Genomic DNA, 26873 nt, shown 5'->3' with positions numbered 1-26873 from the left:
GGGGGAGCAGCCGGGAGCGCCTCAGTCTGGAGCCAGGAGTCGGCGCCCTGCGGCGGGCGGCCGGCGACGATGAAGATCTGGAACTCGGAACACGTGTTCGGGTGAGGTCGGGCTCCGGGCCACTATGGGGTCCTGGCCGGCGCCGGCTCCTGTCCCCGAGCCGCTGGGGGAGGCCAAGAAAGGCCGGACCCCAGACCTGGCCCTCGCAGAGCCTGCCCAGCCTGGCGCTGACCGTTCCCAGACCACTGCCTCGGCCTCCTAAAAAGAGCACAGGCTTTCTGTCCCTTCTCGAGGCGTCCTTAGGTGCAGTGCTGTTTGATGGAGGCGCCGCCTAACTGATGGAGGCCGTGGTGGAATTACTGAAGCGCGGGGGAGGGGGTCGGCCTTTCTTTTTGAGAGCCACGGAGGGCGGAGCCGCGGGTGCATCCCAGCTGGTTGTGTAGGGCCCGACCGCTGGGTCTGAGAGCGCCCTCCCTCGGCGTGGCGCCCCTGGTGGGGTGGACGCGGCAGGGAGGGACCCGGAATGGTGACAGAGCGCACTCCTCAGCCCACCCAGGAGCAGGCCTGAGATCTCCTACACCCTGTTCTCATTTGGGGCAAGGAACACGGGGTCCTAGGGATATTAGAGGACCGAAGAGTGGCCCGGTCTTTTGCGGAGATTTATGCAGAGCAAATGATCACAGATACGTTTTTTTTGTTTTTTTTTTTTGAGCGAAAGGTCCACAGCAGCCCAGAAGCTTGGGAGAAAGCCAGATATGGAGAAAGCATGGGGGGGGGGGGCTGTGGCGTGGAATGCACTCCAAGCTAGCATGGAAAACGGGGAGCAGTTTAAAAGTGCCTTCGTGACCTAAATGGTATCTTCGATTTAAGTCATCCATCAGTGACACTCTGAAATCATTCTTCAATATTTTTTAAAGGAATAAAGATTTTTAAATACCCTGACCCTACTTAGAGAAACATTTCTTTTTTGAAAAAAATATCGTTAACTATAATTAAAAATTAATTTAAAAAAAAATAAAAATTGCATGAAATGGAATTGTCACCCTTTGGCCTTTTTATGTAAAATTATAATAAAAATTTATCAAGTGATTAAAACCTCTAAATTATTTTTAATGAAATCTTTAGACTTGATAGGATCTAATTTTAGTGTTAATTTTCCTACAGCCTACAGCTTTTCTGAACTGGGGTTCCCTGAGAGACTCAGTGAAAGCTCCAGTGAGAAGGACTCCAGAGATTGTTCTCTCAGTTCTCCCAAGGATGGGACATAACTGGCACCATCTAGATGCTGAGGGGAAAAGTTAAGCCATTGCCTACTGTAGGTGGATGTCTGGTCAGTGGGGCTGTTTTCTGGTGGAACAGTTGACCCTAGAAGTTCGTAAAATGTTGGTTTACAAGCAGAAGTGAGTTGTCAGCTGTGAAAAGTCGCTACTGATAAAATCCACCCATTTAAAGTGTACAATTCAATAACTTTTAGTAAATTTAGAGTTGTACAGCCATCATCACAGACCAGTTTTAGAAAATATACATCATCCTACAAAAACCCCTCATGCCCATTTACAGACACTCGCCATTACCATTCCCAGCCCGAGACAACTGCTAATTGCTTTCTGTTTCTATACGTCTGTCTTTCCTGGATTATTTCATATAAATGTAATCATACAGTATGCATTTTTTTGTGTTTGGCTTCTTTCATTTAGCATAATTGTTTTTGAGGTTCATCCGTATGGTGGACTATATCAGTACTTCATCCATTTTGTATCTCTGACACCCTGCCAGTGCCTGGTACATAGTAGGTGCTCAGTGAGGGGCTGAGGAATCTCACAGAGATCAGACGCCCTTCAAAAATGAGGGTGGTTACCCACCAAAAGAATTCTAATCAATCTCCAAGCTGCTGTGGACTAGACGCTGATCCCCTGCCATTGATTTTTGAAGTTGAAAGCAAAAGGCCATAATGAAAATAGACAAATGTGGAGTGCAGCTGGTTGAGGACAATGTCGGGTAGGCCCTTGTGGCCTCCTGGTTTCAAATGACATAGTACTGTGTCATGGCACAGCACAGTGGGAAGCCCGCCTTTCCGGCGGGGCTTATTGTGGAGTTCTCCTCTTGCTGAGTCTGTTGAAATCCCGGATTTTTTTTTTCTTTGAGGGTTATAGATACTTCTTTTTCTTTTTATACTTGTTCCTTTTTATGTATGTTTGTTGTGCTATCAGATGAATATTTGATCAAAATTAATTTGCTCTGGAAAAGCATGAAAAAATTAGACGCAAAAACTTCTGATTATATCAAGGTTTCTTGGTCCACAATCCCAGAGAAACCACCCAGGAACTGGAGAGCAATATGAACATGCCTACAAAATGGAGAACCCTTTGGGAAAGCCATCACAATTAGCATGTGTGTTATACCTAAGCAGGGTTTAAGATAGTCTAAATAGTAATGAAAAATATAGGTCTGAAATATAAAAATAGAGAAAGGGGCATTTAAAAGTTGACAGGTTTATAAATTTCATTTTCACAGCATTGACTTAGGTTTCAGGTAGACCTACATAAACTTTAAGAACAGAGCCAATACAAGTTCATTTTCGTCAGAAATTTAAGGCCATACACTCCATGGATTCCAACAGTTACCAGGAAAAGTGTCTAGTTGGTAATGTCCATCTCACAAAGTAAGGGCTTTGGAGGAGATGATGCCCTAAAGCAGGCTTGCTTCCTAGCCAGGAGCAGAGGAAAAATGCCCCTCCCCCCACCTTTTTTTTTTAAATGGGAGAAATTGAACATTACAGATAAGAGTTGAAGCACCTCCCCAGTGCTGTACCCCTCTCTCTCAAGATTGTGAATTGTGTATGGAGGGGTATCCTTCTGAAGGTGTATATTCCATTTGACTACATTGTGTGTTTATCCATAAACAATATGTAATATTGTTTGTTGTTTTAAAATAGAAATCAATGACATCATCTTCTACAGATGTTTTGACAATTTCCCTTCTCAACAGTATGGTTTTGAGATCTGAGTGTGTTTTGTGCATATATGTATATATTAGCTATATAAATACTCCATTGTATAAATGTTACAATTTATCCTTTCTCTTATTCAAAGGACATTAAGTTTTCCCAATCATATTACAAACCATTCTTTAGTGACCACCTCTGTATATATTTCTAGTTCATTTAATCAAGGACCCACATAGGCCAGCAGTTCTTAAACTCTTCAGCCTCAGGACTTCTTTATACTCTTAGAAAATATTGGGAACCCCAAACACTTTTTTGTTTATATGAATTATAGCTATCAATATTTACCATATTAGAAATTAAAACAGATATTAAATATTTATTAATGCATTAAAATTAACAGTAAGCCCATTATATAACATAAATAACATTTTTTATTTTTGAAAAACCGTGTATTTCCCCCAAACCCCCAAATTAGTAAGAAGACCGGCAGTGTTTTTAGGGTTTTGTTTTTTTTTTTTTTTGCTAATTTCTATAATGTCTAGCTTAATAAAAGATGGTTTGATACTCATATCTATTTCTGCATGCAATGCTTTACAATCTGTTGTTTTGGTTGAAGTATATGAATAAAACCCAGCTTCACATAGTATGTGAATAAAACCCAGTTGGAAAAGGTATGAGTATTTTAATAGTTTTTTAAAGTTACTGTGACTATTCTTTGCTATACAACAAAGCAAGTGTTAGTTGCTCAAGGTGTTTCAGTGTAAAATCGGAAACCATAATGACCCGAGTAATTGGCCTGTCCTGTGATTTGAGTGGGTCTTTCACCTATGTGTGATTTTATGGCATCTTGCACTGGTCAGTTGGAATATATGGGTTCACCAGGTTACAGTATGGGGCAGTCATCAAGTTCATGGGAGCAAATACAAGATTTCTAAAACTACAATTTTCACTTGCAACTCAAATTTTATTGTTGGCAACAAATACTACGTTGTTTTCCTTGAAATTATAGGTTTACTTCATTAATATTCGAGAAAATGTCTGCCAAATACTGCAGTCTGAATAACCAAAGTTTGTCCCTGAGTTGTTTCAAGTAGAAGTGTTCGACATGGAAAGAAGCAGCCAGCTGGGCCCGCCACCCAAACAGCTGCCTAGCACCTCGCCAGCCTCTGTGGACTTTTGTTTGCAGCAGAAACACTCCACGCGCTCTTCCTACGTGCCCTGACTCACAATATTAAAAGTACTTGGGTCTAGATGTAATCAAATGAATAATTTTACTATTAGATTGGTGCAAAAGTAATTGCAGTTTAAAAAGTTAAAAATAATTGCAAAAACTGCAATTACTTTTGCACCGACCTTATCATGGATAGTCTTAAGAAACATTGGCATGGTTTTCCTGAGTGCACAGCAGTGAGCAGTGACCACAACTGTGGTTTGGGGCCCTGGCCTTCATTTGTGGGGAGAGGCCAGCAATTACCCACTGCTGCTTTTGCAGTGTAAATGTCAAAGGGAAGAAAAGGACAAATCATATTTTAGTAGGACTGTGAAACAGTTTTGGCCTTGCAGACCTCCTGAAAGGGCTTGGGAACCTCTGGACCACACTCAGAACCACTGGTCTGGGCCTACAGTCGCTTTGGGTAAGGTGCAGCAGCACTTTGCCTTGTTTGTGGGTACCTTCTGCTTTACTTTCTTTTTTAGCTTGCTAATATGGAAATTTCAAAAGTATGCAAAACTGGAGACTAGAATAATAAGCGCTCAGTGCTCTTTCCCAGGTTGACAGTTGCTCTCTTGCAGCCAGTCTGGTTTCATGCACCCCCACCCACTGCTTCTTCCTCCATATTATTTTAAGCAAATCCCAGACATCCTATAATTTCATCCCACTTCCTGTTTTCTGACAACCTCACAGTGCATGGAGAGAAGGCTTGGTTATTCCTTCCCACTCCATAGTGTGGGAACTGGAATGAATCCTCCCACCTTCCTGGCACCAGCACTGTGCTCATGTAGCCGCCTTGCGGTGAAGCCGAGGCCTCCCGTCATGGGCATGGGTTCCCACTCCACTGTGAACCATAGCCATGGACTGCTCCTCCTGGGGGTAAACTTCAGCAATTCCTTGTGCACCTAACCCAGGCAGCTGAGCACCCTGGCAGGTGGGTCGCGGGTTCTCCCCAGCTCTAGATAAACTGCACTTTCAGGGATTGTGCCAGCCTATGTCCACCAGCAGTTTGTGTCGTCCCATATTCCCACATCCTCTCCAACACTTGATGTTGCCAGACTTCTCAGGTTTTGCCAATTGAATGTGTCGGACTATTTTCTTTAACCAAGAATTGTGTGATACTGACTAGCTGTACTCAAACTTTGTTATTTAAAAAATACTGTTTACCCTTTCCTTCCATTATTCTGTCGATATTAACTTGTGTGGTTATCCTTCTATAATTAGTGGAATTATTTATTATGTGAGTATGTTAATCAGATTGTATTTAGTTTAAATCACTAGAAAGATGCAAGGTTTCTATATAAAAGAAGCATTATTGTGTGAGATACGCTTAATACAAATACTTCCTCAACTTTTACTTTTACGTAATTTTAAAAGGCATAGCCTATTCTTAGATTAATGGTTTTTACGAGAACAACCCTTGGGGACTTGACTTTCAAGGCTCACAGCTTATTTCATGGAGAAGGCCTGCCTGTGTAACTAGGACCCTTTCTGCTTTCACGTATCTCTAGATTCTCCTTCCTTCCCAAGATGACCACATCCCTGACAGTTCTTCCTCAGAGAAGAAAGGGCTCACTCTCTATATCCTACAGAGCGAACAGGACCAGCCAGGTCTCTGCTTCTTCATCTCTTTATGTTAAAGCCAGAACACATTAACTTAGTAACATGATTCCATGGTTTGAAGAAGCATTTCTTTGTTAAAGAGAAGGGATTCTAGACCAGGCTCTGACAGTTTAGAGGCCATGGAATGTAATAGAAAGAACATAGGGTAGGGAGCTGGGAAACCTGGTTCTAGTCTGGACTCTGTTGCTAACTTTTTGACCTGGGACAAGAGTTTTGTGAGGATGAAGTAGATTAATAGTCAATAAATTATACTATTTTAAAAGGACATCAAATATGGGACAAAAACATTCAATATGTTCATAACCTTTGATATTTGAGTTAGTAATTCCATTTCTAGGAATTTACCCTAAGGAAAAACTAGGTCTGTTGAGACTAGTGTACATACATGTTTCACTACTGTCCTTATTTTACAGTGCAAAATTGGAAGCAATCTAAATAAGCTACCATTGGGGAATGGTTAAATATAAATATCCACAGGATGATCTAGTCTGCAGCTATTTATAATCACATTGCTGAAAATAGCTTCATGATGTAGGAAAATGTTCATCATTAGTTAAATATAAAAAGCAGATGATAAGTTCATATATTGAGCATGATCCCAGTTTAATTTTTTTAAAGAGTGTGTGCACACGTGTGTGTGTGCGTGCGCGTGTGTGTGTCTAGTTCTTGAGTCTGGGCTGTGTCTACACATGCTATTCAAATGTGCCTGTGTACATCTGGAAAAATGATAGTGTCATCGAGACGTCTTTGCAGGGCCTCGGATGCTTTCTGGGAGCACACACATTCTGAGGGAAGGAAGAATTAGGACAGTAAGCTCTGTTGGGGAAGATTTACCCTAAAGACACCATGATGGCACCTGACTTGGCTCCACCAGACTTGTATCTGAGGTTTTGAGCCCAAACAAGCACCAAGCTGGGGGAAGTAGTGAGGCAAGGAGAACCTAGTTTGGGACGTCCGATGACAGGAAACAAAACAGGGATACAAGTATCCACCTCTTCACCTCAAGGGCTCAGGGCCAGAGAAGGAGCCAGGAGAAGCCTCAGGGAGAGCACGGAACACCCTTGGGGACTCCTACACAAACTGGTTATCTTTGGAAAAGTGGTATTCTGGGTGACTTTATTTCTCCATGCCTTTCTTTCTTTTTTCAGAATTTGATCCCATATTTTTTATAACCAGAAAAAATATGTGGCCACTTCAAGTTATGTACCACTTAGAAATTGAAACAAAGTAGTTGCTTCTTCATATTGCATCAGTAGCTGGGAGCAATGGCCTGTTCTAGATATGCATAAGGCAGGTGTGTTTTTCTGTGAGCACAGTGTCGAGCTGCCAGGTGTTGAGGTGGTCAATTAGGACAAGGAGCCCAAGGTGAAGTCACACCCAAACCTTCATTCACTGCAACACTGTAGGCAAGAGGCAAAAATGGTGCCAACTTCCCAGTGCTCCATCCCCTCCATGGAACAGCACAGGGTGACAGGCAGGGGATGGGGAGAATTGTCTCACTGTCCAAAGCCCCAAACTAAAGCCTTCTGCCTCTTTATGGACTGGAGGAAGGGCAGAGGAAGGAGAAGTACTGGGACAGAAAAGTGCTGAACCAGAGGGAAGGAAAGTGCCTCGGCCCAGGGCCCCCAGGAATGAGGAAGCCTCTGAGTGGAGACTCCTGGGCTAGGAACGCAGACCTGGCGAGCATGGCCGCCAGGGGCCTAAGGCCTTGTCTTTGCACCAGCTCCCCAGTGAGGCCTGGTGGCAAAGCCTTCTGATTGCCCCTGGTCAGTCCCAAAGGATCACAGGATCCAGGATTTGGGTCTGGGGCCTGACTCCTCAGATGTATTTGTTTGAATATACCTTTAATTAAAACCAAAAGAAAAACATCTAATAACAGCAAACACTGATTTTCATTTCACTCTGTGGCACACAGCATCTCTTGCTCCCAGTGCCACTCTGGCATACTTTACAAACCGTAGGAATTGTCTACTTATGCTGGGTGATTATATGTTTCCTGCCAGCCACCCATGGGACACAGTCATCAAGGCTGCAATGAGGAAGTACCCGAATCCGATGAACCCGTGTGTCACGGGAGTCGATGTGCTTGAGCGCAGTGTGGACTGCCGTGGCCGGCTACACAGCCACCGCCTCCTCAGCACCGAGTGGGGGCTGCCCGGCCTCGTGAGAGCGGTGAGCCCACAGCTGCTTGCCCCTGCTGGTTCCCGCACCACCCCTGCTGATACCTGCTGCACCTGGCTACACCTGCGTGGCCGCATCGTGCCCCCAGTCGCCCTAGCTACACCAGCTTTGCCCTGGCTGGCACCCATCTGCAGGAAAGGAAAGCCTTCACTTAGAGTGCCCACCTGGTATTTCTGGGAAGCCCAACGGATGGTTTGTTCCTCAGTAAACTTCCTTTAACTGTTCATTTCCGTGGGTCCTGACATGTGACAAGGGTCCCCCACCCTCAGCCCACGCCACCACAGAATCCTCTCTGCATCACTCCAGTCTTGTATCCGTTTGCTTGCGCTGCCATAATAAAACACCACAGGGTTGGGGGCTTTAACCACAAGCCTTTGTTTCCTCTCTGGAAGTCCGAGAGCAAGGTGACGGCAGGGTGGTTTCCTCTGAAGGCTGCGAGGGAAGAGTCTGTCCCAGCCCCTCCTTGGCTCGCAGATGGCGGCCCTCTCACCGCCTCACGTGGTCGGCCCTGCTGTCAACTCCAGACCTCGGCCTGGCGCCCGCCCTCCCTCCCCGGCTGTGCCACTGGCAAAGGGGGCCTTCCCTGCACTCTTGCCCCAGCCCCGTTTTAATCAATGCTCCAAAGCATTTGTTACTGTCATATACTGTACTTGAATTCATTTGCTTAATGTCTGTCCCACCTGCTAGAACAGAAGCACCAGAAGTTGCTGCACAGGGGCTGTCCATCACTGTATCCCCAGCTGTGTAGATATAGGAATTAGTAAGTGGTATTTTCTGTCTCATGCTACAAAATGAAATTTTAACACATCACTGTGCTAGTTTTGCTTTGTTTTTTAGATTTTGGGAACCAGTAGGACTTTGACATACATCAAAGAACATTCTGTTGTGGATCCAGCGGAAAAGAAAATGGAACTTTGTTCCACCAATGTAAGCAATGGCCTAAGATGAGAAAAGGACTTGGTATTTTGTGGTGATAGTGTGTAATGTCTAAGTGATCTTTTTTTATTTTTGTTAGAAAGACTGAACTTATTTGGTAGTATTTACTTATCTTTTCATTCCAGTATAATAAATAAATATATACAAAAATGCACATAATGATAAATTTCACAAACTGAAGACACCTATGTAACCAGCAGACAGATCAGGAGACAGAATGTGACCATTGTGTTCTTTTCCAGTCCCCCACCCCCACCCCCCACCGACAAGATAACTGCTATCCTGATTTGCAACAGCAGAGATGATTTTTAGCAGTAGTTTTATTTCTCTTCGGATTTAGTAACTTTAAAAGTGACTTTCCTCCTTTACTCCCCTCTCACTTCTCTCAAGCAAAAAACATATTGGCCTAATGCACATTCAAAGAACATGTTGGGGAGCACGCATGGGCTAGGAACAGGGTGTATTTTATAAAATCTCGCTCTGTGGACCGTGTCACTGTGTGCTGGAAGATCAGGTTGGCATGCCATCTTCAACTTTTGCCAATGGCCCCCTCCCCTCATCCCAGCAGACCTTCTGCTGTCAAGTCGCTGGGAGCCTGGCAGGTGTCCCCGCCATCAACCACTCCTGACAATTTATGTATTCTGTTCTCTCTCGTCTACTTGGAAAATTCTACGTTGTCCTTCAAGAAAGCTTACTTGTCAGTAAAGAGGGATGGTTCACACTACAGTAAGGTCTAGTGGCAAGGAAATAGGGCTCGGAGTAGGATACATGTGAACCTATATCCTGAAATTATCACTGTATTATTGTATGACTGCATGTGTTACTTATTAACCTTTTCTGAGTCTCATATTCCTTGTCTTAAAAATAAATCTCATAGCATTGTTATGAGGATTAATGAAAGGAAATAAGGTTTATAAAATACAGTGCCTAACATAGAAACATTGCACATAAAATGATAACAGCTAATCGGAGTTTAATCATTAATGTTGTTAAATATTTCCACACATTGTAATATGTGTAGCTAATAAGACTCTTTTGATTACTCTGCGCTCAATAGGAGGAAAGAGATTTCCGGGTTAACCACTTAGCCGGAACAGTGAAGCCAGGGGGAGGATTTCAGTGAGAGATTATTACATGAGCAAAAGATAAATGCTTTAAGTTTATCATTGCTGGAATATTGCTTTTCACCACTTAAACTTTTTTTAAAAATGGTCTTATATCGGAATTGGCTCTTTGCTAAAAGAGTAAATTGGGTTATACAAAGATAAAATTCTAGAGCTCCATTGGCCAATGTGGCAACCACGTGTGGCTATTTCCATTTAAATTAATTAGGATTATGCAAAATAAAAAGCTCTTCAGTCACTCTAGCCACATTTCAAGTGTTCAAGTGTTAAGTGGCTTCCACAATGGACAGCACAGATATAGGACATTTCTTTTATCAGAGAAAATTCTGTGGGACAGTGTTATTTTAAATAGGTTTTAATGGAAAAGATTAAAAATGTACCCAAGGGGCTAGCACTGGAGGAGGCCAGATCTATACCAACTTGCTCTCCAGTCTGTGTGGATTCAGGGCTCTGCCCTGTGAAACACCAGGACACAGTATCCCAAGCCAGGGTCTGCCCCTGGTGGGGGAGAAGCTTCTTGCATGTTCACCTGCATGCTAACCCAGCAATATTTTGGCCTTTTCTGCTGAGGGTTTGGCAGTTTGGGAAAACAGGTTTTCCCATTATCTGAAAGTAGAGCGTGCCTATGAAACCTTTTGTAAGCCTAAAGGGTATAAAGCGAAGAAGCAATTACCTTAGGACACACCTTGCTAACCGGTACACAGAGTAAATGGAGATAAAGCACAGATGCTCCCAGCCACAGTTCACAGCTGTGGTGGCTGAGATGCGAAGTGTAGTTCCCGGGAAGGAGATTGGCAGGGCCACTCCCACTGCTTGGGGTGCATGCTGCTCCTAGAACGACTCTGCAAAACAAACCCTGAATGCTATTTTAGCTTTTCATGTTTTTTTCATAAAAGCAAAGATCCTCTTCGGATTTCTTTTGGTTAGCAAAAATGGGGACGAATGTAGGTCAATCCTAAAAGCACTGGCATATGTGAACTTTCCAAAAGTGAGGGATACCTGTCCCTTGAAGGCAGGCCCAGCTCAGGTTTGGGTGGGGTGTGCAGAGAGGGCAGGTGACAGTCAGCAGGAGCAGCAGCCAGGAAGCAGTGTCCCTGTTAATGTGGTGGTGCCTCCTGGACCTACGTATTTCTTATGTTCTAGCTCCAGTTAGTGCTGTTTGGGGTTGGAAGAATATGGGTAGATGGTTTGGGAAGAAATGCAAGCAAAGTAGAATATAAAGCCATTGTTTCTGTTTTTAAGATCACACTCACAAACTTGGTGTCGGTGAATGAGAGGTTGGTGTACACACCCCATCCAGAGAACCCTGAAATGTACGTCATCTTCTGCTGGCACTGACACGGTGAACTCCAAGGTCAGGGTGGGGTGGAGCCTCCCCCTCAGGGCTGCTCAGCCCTTTACTTCTTGCTCTTCTGTAGGACTGTGCTCACACAAGAAGCCATCATCACTGTGAAGGGGATCAGCCTTGGCAGTTATCTGGAAAGTTTAATGGCCAACACAATATCATCCAACGCAAAGAAGGTATGGATGTTAGTCTGAGCGCTATGTGTGCTCTAGCTGTTAAGTGCCAGAATAAGGGGGTGAAATGTGTCGTCCCATAAATCCTGAGTGCTGGGCTGTCTGTCTAGCTGAGCTCCTAATGCCACAGCATGTCCCACAATTACATTAAAAACCTGTGGCAAGAGAGACTGGCCTCTCTGAAGGGAAAGTGTGGGGTAAACCTGGCAGAGGCAACTACCACTTCAAAGAGCTGAAATATCGTAGGCTCAGTGAACAAAACAAACCCCACACATCAAAAAGATGGTGTTTACATTATCAGGCAGTATATTTGGGATTTTCAGTAGTTTCATATTTGATAGGCATTATGTGGCTTCAGCCGAACCTCTCCATTTGCGAAGTTTCCCTGGAGTTTGCTGCCACCTTTGCATCTCCCCTCTGGCAGGCTTGGGGAATGAGCTTCATGGAGGTGAGAGGAGAAAGGATGGACACAGGAGGCCATCCTCCCTGGAGTCCCTGGGTGGAGGGCTCAGCCTTAGTGAGGCAGAGACTGTCCACGGACTCCGGGTTGCCCTTCCCTCCAGCAGAGTTGATGGAGACAGCTTGGATGAGTGGAAGTTCAGGGTAATGCCACTCGCCAGAGCAGGGCCTTGGCTATTTACTGTAGCTTACCTCACAGGCTCACATCTTCCCGGGCTGTCCTCCCCTCACCACCACCCCTGACTCTTCCCCTCTCCCTTTCTCTCCTGGTTTTTAATTTTTTTTTGTCTGTTTGTTTTTGTTTTTGGTCAGAAATGAGTCTTCACTTTTGAGATGTTAGATGCTGTCTAAGCTGTTCTTCCCTTCCTACGATGCTTGAGTCACAATTTAATGGAAAACCACTTATGGTTTGCCTTTAGTCATTAATAGAAGAGCCAATCTGCCCCATTTTTTAGAAAAATCCAGATTTGAGAAACATATACAGTAGCTTAGCTCAGTTCAGGGAAGGTAGGGGAACCAAGGTGCCCAAAGCTGCACACATCGTGTCCCCACTACGAGCCCTCCTGGAAGGTGACAGAACCTTACTGACCTTTGTGTGTCAAGGGTCTGGCTTAGGCAGGCGCGCTAATTGTTTTTGAAAAAAATATTATAGGAGTAAGTGAATACTAGGTGAGGCCAAAGGCATGCCAGAGCTTTTATGAGAAAAGTCATGGTAAACTCAGTGTGGCCAACTAATTCCTTTATTCACTTATCTTAGGAGTTGCTGTGTTGAAGCCCTGACGCGGAATCACTGCCTTATCCTAGCTATAGTTACCGTCTGACAGAATCCCTGGTCAGTTGAGGAGATGCTGGTGACCTGAGGGTGGGCACAAGAGATGGCTGTGAAGAGGCAGCTCATCCAGGGATTCAGGAGCTGCGCTTAGGGACAACACATGGAGGAGGCCATGGGGTGGCTGCTGCTTCCCGCTGTCCTGCATTCAGGAGGTGATGGTAGATAAAGGGTGCCAGCATCAGTATAGCCCAACCTGGTGCGAGAATTTTTGGCAGAATAACATCTACCACCTTATTTCTGAGCTGAGAAACTGCCTGCTTACACCGAAAGGTTCCTCACAAATAGTTACTGCTGTGTCTTCTTTAAAACTGCAGCACTTTTCTTCTGTTGTTTAAATTACAGGCTTGCAGCTTCCATCTGTAGTGAGAGGCAGATTTCTTACACCATGTTGAAATCTTTCTGTGTTGCTCCAGGGATGGGCTGCTATTGAGTGGATAATTGAAAATTCTGAAAGCGCTGTGAGCTAACGCGGTCTGCACCTGCATCTTGTGATGAACGGTGGGAACTACAGTATTCTTTAACCCAGTAGAGAATTTAGCAACTTGCTAACGATGTGCATGGTGTGAGGTGCTGGAAGGATGTTTCTGTGATGGAGCTGCATGCGGGTCTCCAGCCCTATGCTCCATAGTGTCCTCGGTAGTGAGAAAAACCATTAGGTCCATCTTCCTAGTTCATCTCCTTGTTTCATGGCAGGAAATTGGAACACTTGTTATCTTGTCTCTAAGGAAGTACTTGGTTACATTTCCTGCAACTTGTGCATAGTAAAGAGGCTTTCATTAGTAGGGCCAGCCGGTGTTAAAAGCTGAGCTAATGAGAGCATTTTTTAATTTGGGTAGGACTAGAACATTTGCCATGTTCTTTTAAAGACTACTCTGTGCCCTTGTGGCATCATGGCAGTGAGGAGAAAGTCTGCACACCTCCTCACTTACTGTAAGCCAGCGCCCGGTCATGCGGCTGCCACTGGCCGTTTCCTTTTAGTGGCAAAAGCCATTTTTAGCATCTCCTTGAGCTTCACAAATATCCCTTGGTTTCTTAGGTCAGCAGTGGCTGGACTGTCAGAACTGATTTGATATTAATTGATCAGCAGTCATCTTCATACCTCATAAGAAAGTCAAAGTTTCCTGCTGCCCTCCCTTTATGGAATCCTTATGCTCCTGCCTTGAAACTCCTCACCCTTGTTGGTTTTCTGCATTGTGCTGCTCTGGGCCCTGCTTCCCACGGTCAGTCTGTCTGCGTGTCTGCAGCATCTGTGTGCACGTTTGGTGCCCCAATCAGCAAACGAGAGCCGTGTGGTTCAGACTTCTTTAAGAACTTCTTCCTGATTTTGCTTAAGTCACTGAAACCTAGGTTTGCCAGACACCTTCACCTTGAACCCAAGGTCGTGGTCTGCTGCTGGGTCTCTTTTCTTCTGTGGATGCACCACTAAAGTGACCACATGTAGAGAGCCTGCCTGCGGGGTGAGCGTGGTTAGTGTGGGCAGTGTGGTGTGTGTGATGGTGTCACTTTGAATTGTGGACTCTGTCACATTCTGTTTCCTCATACATTAGAGCTAAACTTCCTCAATCTTTTTTTTTTTTAAACTTCTTCAATCTTTAATCAGATGCCTCACCCAAAAAAATCAAAGAGGAAAGAAAGGAAAGAAAGGAAGAAAGAAGTGAGTTCTGAATATGGCTCACTGGCTCAGTCTGGGAGAGGTGTGGAATCTGCTGGAGTCTGCCACCTGCCTGCTCACAACCTCCGCCTGGCTCCCCATGGTGACCTCACCAGACAGGAGGTCCCGCCGAGGCATAGGCAGAGTTCTCCCGGTTGCTGAGTGAGACCGAGAGGAAGAAGACCTCTAACAGGTGGAGGACAAGGGCCATGAAACCGCCACTCTGCCATTCCCCGACTGCTGAGCCAGGGTCCCAGGAGCCGGCCCTACCCACAGCCCAGCTGCCCCCCGTCAGCATTTAGTTGGATTGTTCTTATGCCTTTGTCTATTTTCTCCTTAGCAACAGCTCCCAGATCTTTCTTGCCAACTCTTGGGATCTCACTAAATAGCTTTTCTCTTTTCAGATCACTCCCCGTTTCCCTCACATGCCCCTTAATTGACAGTCTTCACCGCCAGTCTCTTCACACATATCTAACTACCATCTGTCACTTCAGATGGTGTCACCATGCACCTTTCTCTTCCCCTCATCTACTGTGCACACTAGAGTAGGGGCGTCCATCCCAGTGGTGACATGTGTGGTTGACAGTACCGTGAGCTCTCTAATCAGAGACAGAATTGGTCAGGAAAGCAAAGCATTCTGTCCTTGGCCTGCAACTAACTAGTCTGTCCTGCCATCCTGGGACCAGCGATCCCAAGTGCTGAAGTCCTGTGTCACTTCTCATCATTCAGATGTATCCACAGGGAGAGCCACTGTTATAATATGGCAGTAACACTGCTTGTGATTTTAAGCACTCTGCTGTCTTATCAGCTTCAAGGTACTTCCAATTGGGAGTTTTAATTTTCCCATTTTCAAAAGTAAAATGTAAAACCTTTTTCAGTATATTTCAAATTATAAAAACTTTAGAGAAGGCCTGCTCCATAAAGGATAAATAGTACTGTGTTTCACTATGTTTCTTTAGATAATGCTTTTTGTTGGGTAATAGTATTTCCAATTGAAAATGAAATTACATTTATTTTTATCAGACTATTTTAATTGGTATCAATTAAAACTAGATTTGTATGAATTGAAGATGTTAATTATAATCACCAGTAAGAAAATGACTAAAAAGATACACAGAAAAGGAAACCAAGGGGGAATCAAAATGGTATACTACAAAAACAATGAATCAAACACAACAGAAGGCAGTGTGGAAAGAATTCAGGTACAAAAGGCAATGAAATTTATATAAAACAAACAACAAAATGTAAGAAGTTAGTGCTTCTTTAGGAGTAATTACTTTAAAGGTAAATGGATTAAATTCAGCAATTAAAAGAAAAAAGTTTGGCAGAATGGATGATAAAACATGATCCTACTATATATACTGTCTATGAAAGACTGACTTTAGATGCAGACGCAAATAATTTGAATGTGAAAGGAGGGAAAAAGATATTCCATGCAAATAGTAACCAAAAGACAGCTGGGTGGCCATACTAATATTAGAAGAAAAAGTAGACTTTAAGTCAAAAATTGTTATAAGAGGGGGTGTCTGGTTAGCTCAGTTAGTTAGAGCATGGTGCTAATAACACCAAAATTGCTGGTATGATCCCTGCATGGGCCACTGTAAGCTGCACCCTCCTTAAAAAAAAAAAAATTGTTATAAGAGTCATCAAGAATATGAAAGTTATAACCATAGACACACCAAACTACAGAACACCATAGTATATAAAGTAAACTTTAGCAGAACTAAAGGTGGAAATAGACAATGCTACAATAGTTGGAGACTTCGGTAATCCACTTTCAATAATAAATAGAACATCTGGACAGAAAATCAATAAGGAAATCGAGGACTTGAATAATCCAATAAACTAACTTGATCTAACAGACATATTTAGAACAGTTCACCCAGTAACCGAAGAGTACACATTTTTCTCAAAAGCACATTGAATATTCTCCAGGATAGACCATATGTTAGGCCAAAAAACAAACCTCAGTAAGTTTAGAAACACTGAAATCAAATGAAGTATCTTTTGTGATCATAATGAAATGAAATTAGAAATCAATAGTATAAGGAAAACTGGAAAATTCAGAAATATGTGGAATTTTAATAACATACTTGTAACAACCAGTTCTTTAAAGAAAAAAAATACAAATGAAATTATAAAATATCTTGAGATGAATGAAAATGAAAACACAACATATGAATATGTGTGAGATGCAGTGAGAGCAATGCCCACAGGGAAATTCATAGTTATAAGCACCTACATTAAAAAAAAGGAAAGGTCTCAAATCAACCTAACTTTAAGGACCTAAAAAAATGAAGAAAAAACTAAACCCATGGCTTACAGAGGGAAAGAAATGATAAAGACTAGAGAGGAAATAAAACAGAGATTAGAAACACAATAGGCAGAATTATTGAAGCCAAAAGTTTTTTCATTGAAAAGGTACGAAAAATTGACAAGTCTTTAGTTAAACTGACCAAGAATAAAAGATTCCAAGTAAAAAAAATCAGAAATGAAAGTGGGGACATTTCTATAGATCTTATAGAAATAAAATGATATGAGCAAATACAATGAATAATTATACACCCACAAATTAGTTTAGATGAGATGGACAAAAATTCCTAGAAACACACAAATTACTGAAACTGATTCAAAAAGATAGAAGATATATACGATGTCAGAGGGGCAATAGATTGGGGAGGGGGATTATCACTTTCTGAGGGATGAAATGTCTATTACATTGTTTTGTACACCTGAAACTAAAAAAAAAAAAAAAAAAAAAAAAGATAGAAAATCTCAACAGACCTATAGCAGTAAAGAAACTTAATCAGTAATTCAAAACCTCCCAACAGAGAAAAGTCCAAACCTTAATTAGAATTAACATCAATCCTTTGGAAACTCTTCCAAAAATAATGGAGAGAATACTTCCTAACTCATTCTGTGGGACCAGTATTACCCTGATACCTAAGTTAGACAAAGACACCCTCAGAAAATAAAACTAAACACCAATATTCCTTATGAATGTTGATGTAAGAGTCCTCAACAAAATACCGGCAAGTCGAATCCAACAACATATTAAAAGGATATATACCATGACCAGTGAGATTTATCCCAGGAATGCAAGGATGGTTTAACATACAAAAATCAATCAATGTTTTATGGCTCAGTAATAGAACTAAGGGAAAAAAACCCATGTGATCATCTCAATGCAGAAAAAGCATTTAACAAAACATAACACTCTTTCGTGATAAAAAAAACACTATTCTGGGAATAGAAATAGAAATTCTAGAAATATTTTAGGAGTAGAAATAGAAGGGTACTGCTTCCACTTGATAAAAACTATTTTTGAAAAAAAACACAGCTAACATCCTACTCAATGGTGAAAGACTGAAATCTTTCTCCATTAAATCAAAAATAAGACAAAGATGCCCACTGTCACCACTGCTATTCAACATTGTCAAGGTAAGTCGGTATGACTCAGGGAGGTAATGGTCTAAAAACTGTCATGAAGAGAGTTTTATTCTACAGGGAAACCTGGAATTTGTGGTTTGGAAACCATGTTTTTGAAGCAGGAATAAATGTGTCAGAATGGGTAGAATCTCTTGAATCTTCTACAATGATTAGGGTACACAGAGGTCCCAGTGTAGTTTTGGAGGAAGATTGCTTTTTAGGGCAAGGACAGTTGTAAATGTGTTATTCGGCCACTTCAAATTTTTGGTGGAGTGGAGTGAAAATAAGCATATTTATTTGTTGGATTTTTAAAATTCTCCTAGTTTTTCCATTATAAATACATTTTTTTCCCCTTGAGGGGGGTAAGTCATTAAGTAACAAAGTAGTAGTGATTATTTTCAAAATTTGTTTAGTGTAAAATTGTTTGGTTTTGTAACTTTCATTTTGGTCTGGAAATAGATTCAATATTTATTTGTACAACTCTTTCTATTTGGAATTCAGCATAAGCACAAAAGCAAATGTATGATAAAATATCATGAAAGCCAAGTGCGTGTAGCCACGTGAAATATAACCTGGATTTCTAATTTGAGAAAATATTAAAAAGTTCAATTTTAATCATACAGTATTATTTCATAATGAGTATCTGTCAACATTGCTGGGGCATTGATGTTCAGTAGGTACCCCCAGCACCTGGAAGGTAGCCTCATTTTCTGAGATGCAGAGGTGTAGGAACACAAGCATGATGGTACCTGATAGAGGACTTCATCTTACCTGTTTAAATGTAAACACAGCCCCCGCTGGGAGTTTCCTCAGTGCTGTTCTCTCCGCAGGGTTGTAAGGCCTTGGAGTGGGTGATTGGCTGACCTAACGCAGAGTTGGAGGGCCTCGCAGCGCAGGCCTGCACCAGAACATGAAGCACAGGTAACACCTGGCCTTTGAGCTCCCTATGCCCTGGACATAGAGACATAGGAGGCTAAGCAGCATTCATCCACCCTAGGCTGTGGGGCTGGACACTCTTGCTCTACACTTGGTTTGTCAGAAGGAACATTTGTGATTAGTGCAGCATAGAGACACACTGAAAAGGGATTCTAGAAAGGGAGTGAATTTGCTGCATCTTGGACTATGGCTTACCTTTCCTTTTTTTTTTTGGTGGAAAGGTTTTTTTTTGTTGTTGTTTACTAAAGAAAAATTTAAATCTTTAAATTAATTTAAATCTTTGATATCCTTTCCCCAGAAACCAAAATATCAGAGTGAAAAAGGGAATAGCTTTCTCACACTCTATAACCTCGCAACACTCAATAGAAGTTTCATGTGGGTTTCAAGACTCAAGTTTGCTGTGATCATAGAACATGGATCTTCCCCTTGGCTTTCTCAGAAAGAATGCTGTTTCACAGGACTGGCAGAGTGGTTTTAAACATTAGAGCCCGAGCTTGGCTTTGGGAGCCTGTTAACACTACTGATTACAGGATATCAGCCCCAGGGGTTTTGCCAGGTCTGGGCCATGGAGCTCACCAGGCCGGGACACTGACTCTTCCATCCAGTTCTGGGTATGGGGCCTTTGCCTGCTGTTCTGCTGCTGACTAGCTAGTACTAGTTTCCTGTTCTACAAACGTCACAGCTGTTCTGCACACACAATTTATTTAACAGATTTCATTATCTTCCATTAACCACCACCCTCAGTGTTAATTTAGTAGATGGGTTTTTAATGACATGCATATAGCAAGTAACATAAAGCATCCCTTTTTCATTTTAGTTTCTGAACATGAAACGGGATACAATTTTCCTTATATATGTTTTAACCAAACAATTTAGTTTTTTGGAGGAGAAATAAGTATTAGGAAAAACTAGTTATTTTGATAATGTCATAGTACTGGCCGAAGGTTTTATTATTTTTCCAAAAGCATAGAAATAAATCCAGAATTCTGCAGCCTTTCCTTCATTTCCAGTGTTACATCCCTGTGACTGTGGCCCTTGAATCTGGTAGTATGAATAAAGGTTGAATGTCCTCGTTACTGTGTGAACTCTTCAGATAAACCAGTAGTGGATGATGTTCAAGAGAAGTCTCCATATTCCCTTGGAAGCCGAGTTTGCCAGTGCTGTGAGCCCATCAGGCCATCCTGAGGACTGTGTGTTGGTGCTTTCTTTCTGGTTAGGCAGCTGCTGCCACGCCATGACTGTTGAAGTGGTGCTAGGAGCTCTCTTGAGGCAGAGGCTTTTGTTCTTATAGGAAAAGTAACGACACTGAGTATTCTGTAAAGACTCTTCCACCCATGGCATTAGAACCAACTATTAATACCGTATGTGTCTGATTAGAGAAAGTGGCTTTTTGGCTTCTAAAGAGTGGGTGACTGTCTGCCTCCAGCATTTCTGTCCTCACGTTTAAGAAGGGGTAGCCATGCTTTGATATAGCAGTTAACTATTGGGTGTTTCTGTTAAGAGTTTCTTTTTATATATATTTTTTCCTGAGTAGTCTTCCCTAGCAGATCTCTACTTATGACTGAGCCTGAATGAATGCCCAATATATTAAGAACAGATTTTCATAGGTTCTGTTACAACTTCAGTGTCCAAAGAGGAGGCAGGGTTATTCTGGTGACTTTGGTGGCTAAGGAGAGTGCCCTTTGTGAGCCAGTCATGGGATTGTAGGTATGAGAAGTAACCTGGGCAGGTCATGTGACCACTTAGCTGCAATTTCCTCATCTGTAAAATGCCCACCTCAAAGGACTGAACCAGACAGAGATATGAAGCACCTCAGTGTAGACACGGTCCACGGTGCTGTGGCTGCCGGTGCTGGATGTCCCTGGGCTGCAGAATCCCTGGGGGGAACTCCTGGGCCAGGCTGGAATTAGGAACACTAGGCTTCATCAATAGAACATACTTTTGTAGCGAGGCTGTGCTTTTTTTTTTTTTTTAACTTTTATAATCACTAGTAAGAGTTTTTATAATCAACAGTAAAAGAGGCAAGTAGTAAGAAATTAATGAGTACTCACTCACGAAGTACTAATGTGGATTTTGAGTCTTGACTTCTCATCAGGTTCAATAATGGTATTTTCTGCTGTTATACGACAGTTTGCTTAGGGCAGGGATTGGCAAACTACAGACTATGTGCTAAAAATTTTTGCGTTTTTAAAGGGTTGTAAATAAAACCCCCCCAACACAGAAGAGTATGTGACAGACTGTAAGAGGCCCGCAAAGCCTGAAATATTTACTATCTGGCCCTTTATAGAAAAAGTTTCTGTAAAGCTGACCCCTTTCTTAAAGATTCCACCAAATCTCTCAATCAACATAAAGAGAACAAAATCTGGTCCCTTCCACCAAACTGCTTTCCTTTCCCTTCCCCCGTTTCTAATTAGTGCTACTTCCATGTCCCAAATGCAAAAACCTGAGTTCTAATATTTGACTTCTTCCTCTTGCTCCCTCTGTAGCCATTTGGAAACCAAGTATTCCTATAAATGGTCTCATATCAATTCTGTCTTCTCATTTTCACTGTCCCAGTCTGCTTCAGGTGCTTGCCTGGGGTAGACAGCTTCCAAGACAGCACCCAAGGAGGCTGCCTCCTGGTGACCAGGCCTGCATGTGGTCTCCTCTATACGAAGCAGGGCTGACCTGTGGGGGGGTCAATGAAATACTGCGGAATATTCCATGATGGTGTGTGACTTCCCAGGCTAGGTCATAAAAGACACTGCAGCTTGCACCATGCTCACTCTCACATCCCTTGCTCTGGGGAAAGCCAGCTGCCACGTCATGAAGGTACTGGCAGACCCCGACAGGGAGGTATTGTGTGAGGAGCCATCTAGTGGCCCCAGTGAAGGCTTCAACTACCTGCAGCCCCAGCTGAATCTTGATTACAAGACGCCAGTCCAGAACCATATAACTAAAGCTGCTTCTCATTTCCTGACCATAGAAACCTGCGAGACAATAAATGTTTATTGTTTGGGGGTAATTTGTCACATAGTAATAGATAACTGATACTTCTCGTATACTAAATTTGTACAGTCACCTTCTGACTGGTCTTCCTTTCATTCTGTTCTACCTCTTGTCAAATAACTCAAAACTAATCCAATCACAACCTTCCTTGATTAAAAACAGAGGTTTCTCATTTTTTTTTGGAAAAAGTCAAAACCAAGGCCTAGGCGTTGGCCTAGATGATTCCAATACAGGTGGTCATCAGATTGTACTTTGGGAAATCCTGGGTCTTCTCCCTCCTCTGAACACACCTTAAAATCTACTTCTATGAAGCTGTTCTGACACCAGCTCACAGTTCACTGTAAATTCCTAGAAGTGTATATTACCTTGGACTTGGACTGTTCACACATCTATTTGAGCAGCTTAAAGTTCTTTAGGAGCCAAGATGAGATGTTGACTTTACATGCAGTTCTGGGTATTCATTAATGCTTTGGTGACTTGAGGACTGGATTCAGAATCACAGCAGTTAGTAGGAAGAGCAGCTGGAAATGCAGCAGGGTTACGAGTGCAGCTTGAAGTGGAGAGACCTCAGGTTTGATGCTTAGCTAGTGGTTTGACCTTGAGCAAATGATACCCTTGCTATTCCTGTTTCTCATCTGTCAAAGAGGATCTTAATATTACCTACTGCGGGGCTGAATATTAAAGAAATACTGTGGCTGAAGTGTCTGATATAGAGTAAGTGCTCAATAACTGGTAGCTATCAAAATATTTTCTAAATTAGGTACTAATAGTAACACACAGCACAGAATACCTAATATCATAAAGTTTATCTTCATGTCTTTCCTTATTTTCTTTTATTGGCCAAGTGTATTAATATGACAAATTTGAAATAGTTTAATACTTTATTTCAGCCTAGTTTGCACATACATTTTAATCAAAATGCTATGATTACTAGTAAGAATAATTACCATACTGTAAAAATAGTAAAAATTAATGAGTATGAAGTCAGTACTGATAAATATACCTTATATATTTATGTAGCCACTTCAATTAAAGGTCTCCAGGGTCTCTATACATCTGCACATCAATCTTTATAATGGAAAAAAGCTGGGTCAGGGAGGCAGGGCTGTGCAGTGACTCCACCCAGGAGCTCTGACAGTGGAAGAGCACCCAGAGAGGAATGTGTGATGAGTGACATTTACAAGAGTGAGGTAGGAAACTCACACTGGCAAGTAGTTTCCGCAAGCTCCAAGTCAACCATGCTAACAGCTTAGCTACTGACTCAAGCTGCTCTCTTCTTTAGGGCTGCAGTGATTTGTTGATTTAGAATTGTACACCTGAATTAAAGGAAAAACACAAGGGCTGGACGTGGCATTTATCTGTTAATGAACACAGACACAAACACATTATGTCAATTGTTTTGAAGGCATCTTAACGGTTCCATCATTGTATTTATTTATTCTTATTTCCATATTGAACCGGCTCATTCATTCATTAATTCACTCCACAGACATTTATTGAGCACCTTTTACATGTCAGGTATCTTTCCAGAAACTATGGATGTGGCAGTGAGGAAATGTGACAAAGATCCCTATGTTCATGGAACAATGTAGTGGGATGTTAGGTGCTATGTGAAATGGAGAAAAAGAAAATGCAGAAGGGAGTAAGGAGTAGATAGTGCTATAGAGAGATATGAGAAGTAGAATTTATTTAAGGTAGCTGCTTGGAAGTAGAGTAGGCACTTTCCGTTGAGCCACATGAGGCAAAACCAGGGAGTAAACAATGGGAGTAAATTACGTGAGGACTGAACTTCCCAACGATTGGGCTTGTTCAATGATGGAACTTGGTGAGAATAAGTGTCTGCATGGTCCTGGACATGTTTACATAGAGCTGAGAGCTTGTCACTGGCTGGAGGGTGGGCTGCATATCTTCTTGGATTACTTTCGGCTCTAAAAGTCAAAGTACAGATCAAATTTGGTGGAGAAGAGAGTTCAGGAAGTGATGGGGTCTACTGTATTGAAGGCCAAAGAGACAAGCTACTTGGCTGGGGATCCTATTACTACCCTGGGAGGCATATATATTGGGGACTCCCTGTAGCTATGGTAACTATTTTTTAGACCAAGTTGAATGACAAGAGTTGTCCATATTTTTTTTCCTTTCCTTTTTTTTTTTTTAAGTGTGTTTTCCAGGACCCATCAGCTCTAAGTTAAGTAGTTGTTTCAATCTGGTTGTGGTGGGTGCAGCTCACAATGGCCCATGCGAGGATGTCACCAGCAATCTTGTTGTTAAGAGCACTGCACTCTAACCAACTCAGTTAAATGGCCACTCCTTTTGTTTCCTTTTAATACAATAAAAATAAGTCTGTTATATGTAGTCGCTTCTACAGCTACTTGCTTCTTTTCACATATCCAACAGGAATACACATCACAATGTGGGAACAAAGACTTTCCAAGACAGACAAGGTCTTTCCATTGTGCAGAGTTAGGAGCTGAACCACTAATAACCGGGTGTTGCTGATGCAAAATGGCTGGTGCAAAGGGGTTTGTTTGTTTTGTGTCTGTTTTTAATATATATATATATATATATCAACTCATAGTTCTGCAGTTTTTCTTTTTAACTCTGAGAAATGGGCTTAGGTTCTTTACAGCAATTAGTAAAATTGAATTCACCTCCCAAACTTGCAAATAAATGCAGCATATTTTCCTGTTTTTTTGTTTTTTTTTGTGATCATGTAATACGAAGCCTGACAATTATATTCTTGAACTCATCCTAGAAAAAGTGCTCCATACCTCATTGCTGAATATCACTATGGTCTCCTTCGAAGTACTCCCCTTGGGAAGTTATGCACCAACGCCAGCACCTAGTCCACCCTTCAAAGCAATTTTGGAACTCTTTTTCTGGAATGGCCATCAGAGCTGTCATCGCATTACACTTGATGTCCTGAATGTCATCCAAATGTCTTCCTTTTAATGTTTCCTTTATCTTCAGGTAAAGAAAGAAGTCACTGGGGGCCAGATCAGGTGAGTAGGGAGAGTGTTCCAATACAGTTATTTGTTTACTGGCTAAAAACTCCCTCACGGACAGTGCCATGTGTGCTGGTGCAATGTCGTGATGCAAGAGCCATGATTTGTTGGCGAAAAGTTCAGGTTGTCTAACTTTTTCACGCAACCTTTTCAGCACTTCCAAATAGTGAACTTGCTTAACTGTTTGTCCAGTTGTTACAAATTCATAATGAATAACCCCTCTGATATCAAAAAAGATTAACATCATTTTGACTCTTAATTTGGATTGATGGAACATTTTGTCATGGAGAATTGGCTGACTTCCATTGTGCACTTTGACGCTTTGTTTCAGGGTCGTATTGGTACACCCATGTTTCATCACCAGTGATAACATGGCCCAAAGCATTGTCTTGCCTCTCCAAAAGGTGTTGGCAAACTTCGACTCTCCTTTGCTTTTGTTCATCGGTGAGCTCCTTCAGGACAATTTTTGCACAGACATTTCTCATGCCAAGATTTTCTTGTTTCTCTATCAATATTTCCTTTGTCTGCTATGCTTCTCAGTCAGCTGACGATTTTGACACACAATTTGACGCATTTTTGCAATGTTTTCATCAGTTCTGCTCGTTACTGGACACCCTGACCTCTCTTCATCACTGACGTGTTCTCTCCCCTCAGAAAAACGTTTAATCCGTTTGCACACTGCCGTTTTCTTCATGGCATTGTCCCCATAAACTTGGACTAACATGTCCCTGATTTCACTTCCACTCTTGCCAAGTTTAACAAGAAATTTAATGTTTATTCGTTGTTCTAATTCAAGCTCAGACATTCTCGTGATGGCACACAAAAAAAATGCAACAATAATGAATGCCACTCAGCAAGACATTGCCACACGTTGACATGAACACAGCTGTGACAAATTGATACACCAAGGTTATGAAACCTTACCGAGCTGTTTGTACAGTGCTGCCAATGTAAGCGCACGGTGGCATGTTCGCAAACTTAATTGTCAGACCTCATATACATAATCAGGTTTATCATCAAGACAGAGAAATACTGTTTAGAAATAAGAGTGACCTTAGAGACCACCTTGTTCAATATACTTGCTTTAAAATCGAACAAACTAAAATCCAGAAATGTTAAGGAACTTGCACAATGTCAGCTAGCCATTTTGCATAATTTAGTCGGAACCATTTCAGACACTTGAAACCAAGTATACTGGTGAAAAGAATCTGCCTCACTAATTACAGACTAGTTTATTTCATTATCAGGAATGAAAGCTCTTGGGTCTTAAAAAGTCCTTTTTGCTAGTGAATACCATTTTGGAACAGAGAGAGGTCCAGTTTTTACTATGAAGGACGTGTGTCTACCATTGGTTACACCTGGAGGAAATTTTAGGCTGTCATAGGAGTCAGTTGGAGATGGCAGGTCCAGCCAGTTACACCCACAGTGCTTAGTCCAAGCTTCTATTCTGTGGATCTGACTTCTGAAATGACCTTGAGATTATGGCAGGATGACCCAAGGGGCTTTTTACTTCATTATGTTCCCTTCCTTGGTGGGCAAGCTGAAATCTTCTTAGGCTTCTTTTCTCTTTGGGATATCTAAGATCAAAGTTTCTTCCCCTTGAAAGAAGTTATTCTATTTTTTTGTTTATACATTTAGATTCTATACTGCAGTAGCTACACTATTTAGAAGATTTACCTGTGCACAATCTTGTTGTTCCTTCTTTCTCTTTCTCCCATGTGCTTTCCTACAGTGCTAGTACTGTATTTGCTTAGGAACTTGATATTCAGGTTAGCGCTACAGAAATCCTCAATTCCTCTTTGGCATTTTCACTCTCCTAAACACTGTTGCTCCTGGGAGGAGTTGGGATGTGACATTCTCTGCTGTGTCACCCTAGGGAAAAGGACCAGGGGGGAGGTAGGCCAGGAAATGACAGATGATTCCTGTAGTCAAACAGGAACACAAAAGCAAAGAACATATATAGGTGCAAACTTCAAGTGAGCAAGCTTGCTCAAGGCTGTCCCTCCTTGCTAGCCACACCAAAGGGCTTCCCCTCTT

The 26873-nt window shown here is 42.1% G+C and overlaps 1 protein-coding gene across 4 annotated transcripts; it reads left to right on the top strand.

Annotated features, from left to right (window-relative positions):
* Positions 1–24623, top strand: PRELID3A (PRELI domain containing 3A). Of its 4 annotated transcripts, none has more exons than XR_004421078.1 (7): positions 1–101; positions 7784–7952; positions 8799–8888; positions 11264–11334; positions 11440–11542; positions 12756–12830; positions 13244–13284. XR_004421078.1 is itself a non-coding variant. In XM_033087859.1 (7 exons), exons 1-6 carry the CDS (start codon positions 70–72, stop codon positions 13295–13297), a joined length of 519 nt encoding a protein of 172 aa, XP_032943750.1. In that variant the 5' UTR covers positions 1–69; the 3' UTR covers positions 13298–13328; positions 14431–18698. The 4 variants fall into 4 exon arrangements, 3 of the variants coding, with proteins under 3 accessions (XP_032943750.1, XP_032943751.1, XP_032943752.1); XM_033087859.1 differs by lacking the exon at positions 12756–12830 and adding an exon at positions 14431–18698 and having other exon boundaries at positions 13244–13328; XM_033087860.1 differs by lacking the exons at positions 12756–12830; positions 13244–13284 and adding an exon at positions 24587–24623.
* Positions 24624–26873: the final 2250 nt, after the last annotated feature.

This window comes from Rhinolophus ferrumequinum, chromosome 19, assembly GCF_004115265.2.
Source record: "Rhinolophus ferrumequinum isolate MPI-CBG mRhiFer1 chromosome 19, mRhiFer1_v1.p, whole genome shotgun sequence".
In the NCBI taxonomy this organism is placed as follows: Eukaryota; Metazoa; Chordata; class Mammalia; order Chiroptera; family Rhinolophidae; genus Rhinolophus; species Rhinolophus ferrumequinum.
The sequence above is the reverse complement of the archived record's forward strand: the minus strand, read 5'-3'. Positions and strand labels throughout refer to the sequence as shown.